The sequence below is a fragment of the Anarhichas minor genome, unplaced genomic scaffold (genome assembly GCF_050575085.1).
Source record: "Anarhichas minor isolate MPS153535 unplaced genomic scaffold, ASM5057508v1 ptg000069l, whole genome shotgun sequence".
Classification (NCBI taxonomy): domain Eukaryota; kingdom Metazoa; phylum Chordata; class Actinopteri; order Perciformes; family Anarhichadidae; genus Anarhichas; species Anarhichas minor.
In genome coordinates, this window is record NW_027466515.1 from 527,062 (window position 1) to 538,252 (window position 11,191).

Genomic DNA, 11,191 nt, shown 5'->3' on the forward strand with positions numbered 1-11,191 from the left:
GCTGTTGTTGACATTCAGCGTGATGTTTTTTGAATTTACAACACTGAGATTGTTTGTACAGTCTGACATTTTCAGCAAACTCTTGATTGACTATTCATCCATTCATGTTATCCTTGGTGTGTGTCATCAGTGGTCACTGTGTGTGTGTGTGTGTGTTTGTTTGTGTGTGTAGTAGCGTACCCCTACATAGTTGTATTTGTGTGTGTTTGTACCTGTGTGTTTAAATTTTGCATCTCAAGCATGCACAGTTTCTGCATGATCGATTAGTGTTCTTTGGTCCCTTCATGGAACAAACTTTTTGGCTCAGTTTGTCTGTTTCCACATTGCACACGCTAACGGATTATTTTAATTTCAGTGTTTTCAGTGAGTTTCTGTCTTCAAAACGCTCATCAATAAAGGGCATTGACAAACACTGAAATTAAATAAAGACTGACTAATCGTGCACGACAACCAAATTGTAACAACCAAATTCTGAAACAAATTTTTAAAGTGAAAGAATGAATCACCAATCCTTAAATGTAAACTAAACGCACTTCTTCCTTGTTGCGGTAGTGACGAAGAGTGCCTTACCGCCAAGATGTGCTTTAGTAAAAAAAAAAGGAAGGAAATTCTAATTGTTTTTGTAAATTTGCAGCAGTACAGACACAAAAGTCAGCCTTTTCCACTACAGGAACTTAAGGACCTGTAACTTCAGGTGCATTCAACAGCTGGTTTGCGTCATGCATCATGTGTTTAGGAAGTTTAATTCTTCCATATACAGGTCTGACTCAGAATACCCGCCTCGTGAAATGTAATTGTTTGCACAGTGTTGAGGGGGTACGTTGAAAGTTACAAAAAAGCTCAGAAAGTGTTTTTTCCTGTGTCCAAGTACACAAAGTACCCTTGTGTGTTTCTAACAGAAAGATTTTTGCTTTTGACCCTTTGTGCTACCCTTACTTCCTGAGTGTTGCTCTCTGGCCTTGTTTGTAGAAGCTTTTAATATCTGTGTTGTGTTTTAACTTGCATTCCCCTGGAGGCAGGGCATTGTCAAGTAAGTATGAAACATACTGTGTAGATGATTTTTAGACGGGCTAAATGTCAATATGATAGGTCTGATTAGATTATATGTTCTGTGTTACAGCATCCGAATGTAGGGATGCCTTGAACAAACAGAAAAATAGCAATAATATACTGCTTGTATATAGTATTCTAGTGATTTGATCGCAGAAGATAAAAACTTGGAGTTTCTTTATCCCAAATCTTGATTTAATGATCTTGATTAGCATTCTCTGCCTTTCATTTCATTCCCGTATGAAATGTAATGGAGGTTTGGTTTATGACCGGCGCCAACATCTGCTGGTTCCATTGGCGTCCATTCAACTTAAATATATAGATACAAATAAAACAAAGCACTACACAAACAATAAAGCAACAGGTTTGGCCTAAGTGATGGCAAATAGAACACAGGTAAAGGACTAGAAAAAGTAAAGAAGTTTAAGTTTATTGTTGTGGATATTTTAAAGGAAGAGTGTGTGAGATTTAATCCCTCTCGTCTGGTAAAGAGGTAAAAAGATCTGACCCAGGACTAAAAACTGACTCTCAGTGCCGGTGCATGTCAGCCTGTTAACACAATTAGCAACACTAGCATGTTAGCCTGAAAATAAAAGCCAGTATGAGTAGCATGGTAGCATTTTGTTAGCATGTAGCTATAGCACCCAGCTAGTCACATTATAGTTTCTCTGAGGCATGAGGCCTTTTTGTGTGTTTGAGTGAGTGTTGTTGTTGTGTTTGTTTGTGAAGAGGTGTGTGTGTGTGTGTGTGTGTGTGTGTGTGTGTGTGTGTGTGTGTGTGTGTGTGTGTGTGTGTGTGTGTGTGCGTGTGTGTGTGTGTGAGTGTGTGTGTGTGTTTTCTAAAGCTCTGTACCTTGGTTCTATCCCTCTGCTGTCCAGGGGATCCAGGTAACACCTGTCCACCTCTTACTGTTGTAACGCCTCTTCATTCTGTGTGTGTGTGTGTGTGTGTGTGTGTGTGTGTGTGTGTGTGTGTGTGTGTGTGAGAGATTGTTGGCATTACCTCAAACTGTCTGGATTTATAATCTCAGAATCTCACATTTTTTGGGGAATGAATCTAGATTTTGGCAGAAGAGTCTCCATAGTTATTTTAAATGGTTGTAAAAGAAGTAATAATAGTAATACTAATATCAGTGTTCTTTACTTTATTTGTAACAAAGTGCTTTGTGTTGGTAGACAAAGTTAATCAGTTTATCAATGCCATCTTGGATGATGACGTTTGCATGTATGGTGGCTCTGAGCAGTCAAACAACTCTCTAAGGTTTGCGAGAAACCGCAGAAAATCAAACCTGTTCCGAAAACTTTAAGGAAAAGACAAAATTTCTGACTTGATTTGTAAATGTGAGGTTGTATTTATTTTTAAACGTGCAGAAATATTGATGAAAAATACAGACTTGGTGTGCAAAGGCCTTCACTAAACTACTTTACTATCACGTTTATCTGATAATGCTAGTATTGCTCAGTACATCTACCACATCTACTTACTACACCAGTACTTTCGCTATTACCATTTATAGTACCATAATATAACTTTTGCTAGTAGTAATACTACTACTACAGTAAGGTACTACTATTACAGTATACTCTTTTACTAAATATTACTTTTACAACTATTACTCACTGCTTTACCTTTTTCTCTTACTCTTAGCTTTGCTGATACCACGAGTACTGCTACAAATACCTACCACACTGCCACTTCTTTCTTACTGTTACTACTTGTGTTACAACTGTTAGTTAGCTTACTACTACTTCTTCTAAGTTATTTAAGTACTCAGTATTCATAGCACTAGTAGATTTTGTGACAGAAGGAACAAAAAGAACCCATCTGTCTGTGGCTGACCTGTCTGTCTTCAGACTGACCATGCTGTCTCACTGACTGTTCCTCCACCCGTCTTTGATGGAGGTTTATTGATTACTTGATTAATAGTCTGATTGGTCCTCCAGGCCTCCGGTCAGTCGAGCGGCGCCGCAGCCGGAGAAACTCCAGAAGAACAACGTCTCCAAGAAGAAGAGACTGGTGGAGGTTTGTCTTTCTCTCTACCTGTCTCTCTGTCTGTCTGCCCTCCTGTTTACCTGTCTCCTCCTCTCTCTTGTAGGACATGGTGTTGGATCACGTGTTTGGTTTTCGGGGCTATGATTGTCGCAACAACCTGCACTACCTCAACGACGGCACCGACATCGTCTACCACACTGCTGCCACTGCCATCGTCCACAGCCTCTCCACTGGTAACCAGTCATAACACACACTTTTGACCTTTTCTGACTGGTCGGGTTATTTTGTTTGTTAAGTCTCCTCTTTTCCTCCTCTCCTCTCTTTCCTTCCATCCTCTTTCACCAGCTTATCCTTATCAGCTAACAGAGCCCATGACATTCTTTAAATGTGTAAACACATCCACAGTTATGAGGTCATGCAGATAAGAAGTACTCAGAACTTCTACTTAAAGGAAAAGTGTGCTTTTAAGGATTTAATGGGATACATAACTATGTTTTAATCAGTGCATCAAAGTGATGTGTTCATGTGACCTCTTGTGCTGCAGGAACTCAGAGTTTCTACCTGGAACACACTGATGACATCCTCTCTCTCACCGCCAATCAGCACCCAAAATACAAAAATGTCATCGCCTCTGGACAGATCGGTACACTGAGCATGTGTGTGTGTGTGTGTGTGTGTGTGTTTCTGCATGTTAGTGTGTTTCTCTACTAACTCGTCTGAGCTAAACGAGTCCTGCTTTTCTCTCCACTGCTTCATGTTTAACCTGCTTGCTTTACTTGTTTTCCACTGAGAGTGAATAGAAACAGACCGACAACACTTAACACAGAGGAAGCTTCGTCTTTAAAAGGAAATCAGCAGATGTAAAGTTCATTTGAAGAAGCATAAGGGACGGAATGGAAATTGTTTCATGTAGTTTATATCTTTGCGGAAAGAAGCGTAGAGAGCAGGAGGGGGCTTTCATTAAGTTCAGCTTTTTTGTATAAATAAAACAGTTATCAGCTAATACCACAGTGAAAAAAATACTCTGTAACAAGTAAAAGTCCTGCATTTAAATGGTACTTCAGCAAAAGTATAATCAGGAAAATGTATTTAAAGTATTAAAAGCAGAAACATGTCCCCTGTGACTGTTGTACTATTTAATATTATATCATTAGATTATTATTATTTATGAATTAATGTAAAAACAGGGTTTTACTGTTGTAGATGGTTGAAGTGGAGCTCATTTTGAATTTAGGATTATTTTATTTATGCATTAATCTGCTGATTATTTTAAGGTTGATTTAAGCAGCAAGACTGACCCATAAATATTTATCTTTACTGTCATGGCTGAGCCTCTTTAAAACAACTCACTTCACGTTTTTATCTGTTTTTTTGTTTTGTTTTTGTACGTGTGTGTGTGTGCGTGTGTGTGTGTTTTGGCTGGCCTCATTTGTCGCCATCTCTCTCACAACACCTCAGGTGACGTCAGTGAACTGCCAGGTAAAAAACAAACCGCACCCCGCCTCTCCACGACAGACACCCTGACACCCAGAGACCAGCGGCAGAGTTTTAGCAGGAACTCAGGATTTCCCTTCTTCCAAAGCCAACAGGAAAATAATCTAAAAACAGATTGGTTGATGACGCTACCAGTGTGATGTTTTAACAGAGAAGCACTGCTGTTGGTCTGGTTGTCAGGGTGTTTGTAGGCTGCATTGATCCCTCTCCCTGCTCTGTTTCTGTGACACTCTGTCGCCCTTCTGTCATGATAAAAACCTCGCTCTGTGCCCTCTCTCCTTTCTCCTCGTGTCTCTTGATCTGTGTGCGTAGGCACCACTCCCTCCATCCATGTGTGGGATGCGATGAGTAAACAGACTCTGTCCATCCTCCGCTGTCCTCACACTAAAGGCGTCGGCTACGTTAACTTCAGCGCCACAGGGAAGCTGCTGCTGTCCGTTGGAGTGGATCCTGAACACACCATCACTGTGTGGCGCTGGCAGGAAGGTCAGACGGCCTAGTCATTCAAAGAGTAAAAGTCCATGAATTGAAAATGTTCCTGTTGCAAATCTGGAAACATGAAATGTTTTTACATGATAAATTACTCAAACCATTGAAATATTATCAATCAACGTGTTGACGGATGACAAGATCTTGGTGTGTACATGATGTGAGAATAGTAATTAATAGTAATTAAGATAAAAATACATTTAAAATAACTCCACTGCAGGATCCAAGGTGTGCAGTAAAGCCGGACACCCGGACCGGATCTTCGTGGTGGAGTTTCGGCCGGACTCGGACTCCCAGTTTGTGTCGGTGGGAATTAAACATGTGAAGTTCTGGATGCTGGCCGGCGGCGCTCTGATGTACAAGAAGGGCGTGGTGGGGACGGTGGAGGACGGCAGGATGCAGACGATGCTGTCTGTCGCCTTCGGTGCTGTGAGTCACCTGCTGAATTATTGTCGCTGTTTGTAAAATCACCTGAAACGGGACACGACTAAATATATACGCAATATCAATATTGATAAAACTAAGGTACTGAGTGTTTGTCTATCAGAATTACTGTTATTAATCATATGACATGTGATTCATTATTCGGCGTCACAGAGTTCAGCTCTATAACCAGTGACGTTTTTCTTCCTGAATGTGTGTTTGCAGAATAACTTGACGTTCACTGGAGCCATTAACGGGGACGTGTACGTGTGGCGGGATCACTACCTGCTGAGGGTGGTGGCGAAGGCTCACACCGGGCCGGTCTTCACCATGTACACCACGCTGAGAGACGGACTCATCGTCACCGGCGGCAAGGAGAGGCCGTGAGTAACACACCTACAGATGCACACTATGAACATTCTTCATTTTACCTCATGGAAAAGCTGTCAATATTTACATATTTACATATTTAGTAGGAAAAATTATAATTTTTTTGTCTTGAAATCTCAGAAACAAATGACCTCCTCATTTGTTGTTGTTTGTGTGTGTGTGTGTGTGTGTGTGTGTGTGTGTGTGTGTGTGTGTGTCAGGACTAAGGAGGGCGGTGCGGTGAAGCTCTGGGATCAGGAGATGAAACGTTGCCGAGCCTTCCAGCTGGAGACGGGACAGCAGGTGGAGTGTGTCCGATCCGTCTGCAGAGGCAAAGTGAGAAGTTTCGATTTTTGATCTTCACCCCTCAGTTATCGTCCTCCCTCAGGGCAGATCTTCCTCATCAGCCCACATCCTCCTCTTCCTCCTCAGGGTAAGATCCTGGTGGGGACGAAGGACGGGGAGATCATCGAGGTCGGGGAGAAGAACGCAGCGTCCAACTTGCTGCTGGACAGTCACGCTCGGGGGGGGATCTGGGGTGTGACTGCTCATCCTGCCAAAGAGCTCTGCATCACCGCCAGTGACGACACCACCATCCGACTGTGGGACCTCACTGACAAGGTACACACACACACACACACACACCCCCATCTCACCGTCACCGACTAAGTGGTAAAAGATAGAATAATTATTCATAAAAAAAAGAAAACATGAATCAGCAAAGACTTTAAACAATGCAGATTTTCTTTTCAAGTCACTGTAGCCCTCCTGTCCTGGTTGTTGCACATCCCGATGCTATTTATGTGACAAAGTCTGTCAGACAGAAATATAAACAACTGGTGACTCACACACAGACTCAGAAGGTGAAAAAAGAATCCCACATTCGCTGTCACGGCTTGTAATAATATCCTTCCTCCAAACTCTCCAGAGGGATATTTATTCATATTCTCGTATATTGAATGAGTTCTTGTTTCTTTTTCTCTCCCTTTTTGTAGAAATTGTTGAACAAGGTGTGTGTCGGCCACGCAGCCCGGTGTGTGAGCTACAGTGCAGACGGAGAGATGCTGGCCGTGGGGATGAAGAACGGCGAGTTCCTCGTCCTCCTCGCCAACACACTGAAGATGTGGGCGAAGAAACGAGACCGCAGCGTCGCCATCCAGGACATCCGGTGGGAGAGAGAGCGGAGTTTGAAAATATACATTTTTTATAAATTAAAGCTGTCAGATAAATGTAGTGGAGTATTTGTTTTTTTAAAGTATTTGTACTTGGTTAATGGTAAATGGACTTTTACTTGTATACTTGTACATTTGTAATGCCACCACTGACATTAACAGAAAAAACAACAACAACCAACAACAGAGAAACTAAAGTCCGAGAAGCCGGAGACAAAAAGTATTTTCACAACACCAAAATTCATAGATAAAAATACGTTCTTAATATTACGCTGAGTGTGAGGATTAAGGATATAAGGGGCATGTTAATTGAGTGTCTTTCGTTTGAGTGAACTCTTGTATGTGTGTGTGCAGGTTCAGTCCGGACCGGCGGCTGTTGGCGGTCGGTTCTGTGGAGAACACGGTGGATATCTATGATGTGAGCGGAGGACCGACTCTGAACCGGCTGGTTTACTGCAGCGACATCCCTGCTTTCATCCTGCAGCTCGACTTCTCTGCTGACAGCTGTTACATACAGGTACACACACATGTATCCATATTATACATGTATAAACACTGTATATATAAACAAAGTATATATATACACAGTAGATACTGTATAATGTACCTAGATTACCTAGAAACCTAACATTCTGTGTGTGTTGTTTCTGCAGGTGTCTACAGTAGCTTATAAGCGGCAGGTGTTTGAGGCTCCTTCAGGGAAGCTGGTGAACGACCAGACCATCATCGACAGAATCACCTGGGCCACCTGGACCAGGTCTCTCTCTCTCTCTCTCTCTCTCTCTCTCTCTCTCTCTCACTCACTCACACGATTCGTAAACAAAGACATTCACAGATATAAACACGCTCTAGCCTTATACTTTATGGCATAAAAATGTCAAAAGAAACTCACAGCATATTAGTAGTTTTGCAACTAAACTTGTCTTTTCTCTCCCACAGCATCCTGGGAGATGAAGTTTTGGGGATATGGCCGCGAAACGCAGACAAAGCTGAAGTCAACTGTGCGTGTGTGTCTCACGCCGGCCTGAACGTCGTCACCGGTGACGACTTCGGATTGGTCAAACTGTTCGACTTTCCCTGCACAGAGAAGTTTGTGAGTCACCCACGTTTACATTTGAGCTCTCAAAAATATGTTCCACAAGAATTCTACATTTCTCACAAAACATTTCATTTTCAACAAATCCTCCTATTTTTGGTGGTAAAGGCATTCAAATGCAGGTAAAAAATGGTAAAACAGGTAAAAAAACCTTTTTTTATCCATGTCTTGTGCACAGCAGTTATATCTTTTGCTAACAAGATAAAATAAATACAGACAGCCCCCCCCCGAAAAAGGGTAGCAAAGGTTGTCTGTCCTGGCAGCCTATTACGACAAACACAGGACTTTCACCCTGCAGAACTCTGTTTGTGTTGTTTTTTAAGTTACGGACGCAAGTGAACTTACTTAAAGGTATAGTTCAGGTGTTTTGAAGTGGGGTTGTATGAGGTCTGTATCCATAGTCAGTGTATTACCTACAGTACTGACTGAGTACTGGCACCGGGGTAAAAACAATGCACTGCTGTGGACGGGGGCAGCAGCAAAAGGCACCTAAAAAAAATCATTATCAGTTTAAGTGTACGCAATATTTTGAATATTTTCACCCCTTAACCTTGCCGTCAGAACTGAAGCAGTTATGCTCATCTATGCTCTCTTCAAAACCACCAGACTTACCGCTGCCTCTATTGGTTAGTTTGTTATTGTGTGCTTTGGTCCCATGCTGGTAATTCTGTCTGGTTCTCCAAACTGGGGGAGTGCTGACTGCCATACCTTTATGTCTGCAGGCCAAACACAAGCGCTACCTCGGCCACTCGGCTCATGTGACCAACATCCGGTTCTCGCATGAAGACAAATATGTGATCAGCACAGGAGGAGACGACTGCAGGTAAAACCGATCACTGATCAGTAACAGTCACCTGATACATATAGCTACAACATGAAACATTATTTGGAGAGAGAGAGAGAGAGTGTTAACGTCTGTTTGTGTGTTTCAGTGTGTTTGTGTGGAAATGCCTGTAAAACACAGAGACTTCTACCGTCTGGTGACGCTTTTATCCAAAGCGCCTTAACAGCACCACAAGTGGATCCAGAGGGAATCGAACCTGCAACCTTGAACTTTTAGTTTTTAGAATTTAGAAGTTGGAGATGGAAGAAGACGAGACGTTTGGATTCTGTTCTGGTGGCGAGGCAGAAAAGTTCAGACTGAAGCGCAACACATGAGACGCTTCATGATGGATCCCAAAAAATGAAGAAGAAACCAGAAGAATCATAAGATGTTGGTTCTTGGTCTGAACTTTGTTTTTGGTTTACTTGAATTCACAACTGCCCAGTTAGTCACAGTGACGATTGTCACAATTGTAGTCAGTGCACCGCAAGGTTCAGAGAAAGAAGGTTCAACACAACATTTTTGGATTTTCACATAAAAGAAACGATTCGTCCAGGGGCCAGATGCATAAATAAACCAGACTGACAATAGAAAGGGCAGAAAGAGACAAAGATCCCTCAGAGCAACAGTTGAATAATAGAAGAAATCACCAGTCGTTGGTAAAAGAAACCTGGAAGTTTAGCATCAAAATATGTGAAGATTTAAATAAGAACAGGTTTCTGTTTCACTGTCGAGTGAACAAATAATGCAGCCGATAACTAGCTGGAATCAACAGGCAACATGTTCAAACTTTACAGTAGAAATAGAAGGTTGGTCTAGTGTTAGCACTACTGGGATATCAGCTGACAAATCACAGTTTAAACCTCTACAATCTAACGACTGAGTAGACTGCAGAGGAGCCAAAGACAGACGGACAAACTAAGTATTTAGAGCCCTATTGCACCGTTGCAATTCATTAATGATCGACTGGAAAACGAATTAATCTCCGAGATGAAACTGAATTCTCCCGTCTTGCAACACTGTGGGGACACCAACTAAATGAAGGTTTGTGTTTGTCTCTTTTATACATCTGCCTCCTGGACTCGTCTCAGTAACGTTGCTGATGCTGCATTCAGGTTACCTTTGAGAAAAACAACCATACTGACGGGACCATTTAAAGGACAAACCGTAACACACTGGGTTATAATTGTTCTGATCAAGCTGCTGAGAGGACACTGATGTTAGAAATCGTACGTATCATTCAAGACTTTCTGAACTGGGATCACTGGGATGGGACACTGGACTGGGAGAAAAGATATGATTCATATTCATAGAAACATCCTGGAGTTTGTCTGTAACCGAGAAAAGATTTGATTTAAACTCACTTTTCATTTCAAAGAGCCTTTCTGTCGATACCACCACACTTAAGTGCCTTTCTGGGTCTTTCTATCTGTTTGTTTTCTTCTTTTCCTTGGGAGTGGGATATTTCATACACTGTGTTTTTATTTAATCCACAGTTGAACTTATTTTGTACTCTGTCTGGTGCTACACTGAGAATGTTCAAACTTTTATTCATCCAAAATGGACGGACATATAAAAACATTTTCTTTGCTGCTGCTTTTTGTTGTTAAAGACTTGAAACATCCAAAGCATCGTGATCGCCAAATGAAAACAGGACATCGGAAGGAAAGAAATATGTTGGGAGGAACATTTGTGGAAATATCTAAATGTTATTTATGCCTAAATTATAATGTGGATGAGTTGTTTGTGTCTGAACTGTTGATTATTAACTTTTAACTGCTGTGAGATGTGTCTGTCTGTGTGAAGAAAAACAGATTATTCATTGATCGTCTACCTTCGACACACTCGATTTCCTGAGGTCAGAGGGTCCCTGAAGTAATCACAGAGGCACCATTGTTCTTCCATCTGAGGAGAAAAAAAATAGCGTTTTTATTGATGCAGCAGATCACAGCCGGGGAAAAAAATACACACTAAATGAAAGTTTTATACTTAAAGCTAAAAGGAATCTTCTTTTCCTGCGTCACTATTAGATTTAAGTTCAGAGGTCAAAGGTCTGAAACAGAGACAGCGGAAGTTTAATTAGTAAAACTAAAACTTAATGTTACAGCAGGAAAATGAAAAATAAAGAAAACAGTCTCACTATGAAGCGGTTAGGATTTTAAAAGGAGCATACAGCATAGCACATCATGCAGAGACTGCTTTCAAACACTTTGTATTGTTGTGTTCAAGGACATTTTGACATTTGTTTTTTTGAGTTCATGAGCTGCGTTGACACACAATGAG

General features: G+C 41.5%; 1 protein-coding gene across 5 annotated transcripts in view; it reads left to right on the forward strand.

Moving 5' to 3' along the window:
* The window catches only part of LOC142934567 (echinoderm microtubule-associated protein-like 6), a 53,687-nt gene extending 43,004 nt beyond the window's left edge, over positions 1-10,683 (forward strand). The window contains exons 30-46 of one of the 5 annotated variants that reach the window (XM_076078976.1): positions 1,016-1,030; positions 1,929-1,937; positions 2,994-3,072; positions 3,146-3,275; positions 3,587-3,685; positions 4,501-4,521; positions 4,849-5,022; positions 5,246-5,454; positions 5,674-5,831; positions 6,039-6,153; positions 6,250-6,438; positions 6,813-6,985; positions 7,344-7,506; positions 7,643-7,746; positions 7,929-8,082; positions 8,808-8,908; positions 9,018-10,683. In XM_076078976.1, coding sequence (XP_075935091.1) covers positions 1,016-1,030; positions 1,929-1,937; positions 2,994-3,072; positions 3,146-3,275; positions 3,587-3,685; positions 4,501-4,521; positions 4,849-5,022; positions 5,246-5,454; positions 5,674-5,831; positions 6,039-6,153; positions 6,250-6,438; positions 6,813-6,985; positions 7,344-7,506; positions 7,643-7,746; positions 7,929-8,082; positions 8,808-8,908; positions 9,018-9,042 — 1,918 coding nt within the window. In that variant the 3' untranslated portion in view covers positions 9,043-10,683. Of the gene's footprint in view, positions 1-1,009; positions 1,031-1,928; positions 1,938-2,993; positions 3,073-3,145; positions 3,276-3,586; positions 3,686-4,500; positions 4,522-4,848; positions 5,023-5,245; positions 5,455-5,673; positions 5,832-6,038; positions 6,154-6,249; positions 6,439-6,812; positions 6,986-7,343; positions 7,507-7,642; positions 7,747-7,928; positions 8,083-8,807; positions 8,909-9,017 lie in introns of all 5 variants that reach the window. The other 4 variants (XM_076078973.1, XM_076078975.1, XM_076078974.1 and 1 more) reach the window with 4 other exon arrangements.
* Positions 10,684-11,191: the final 508 nt, after the last annotated feature.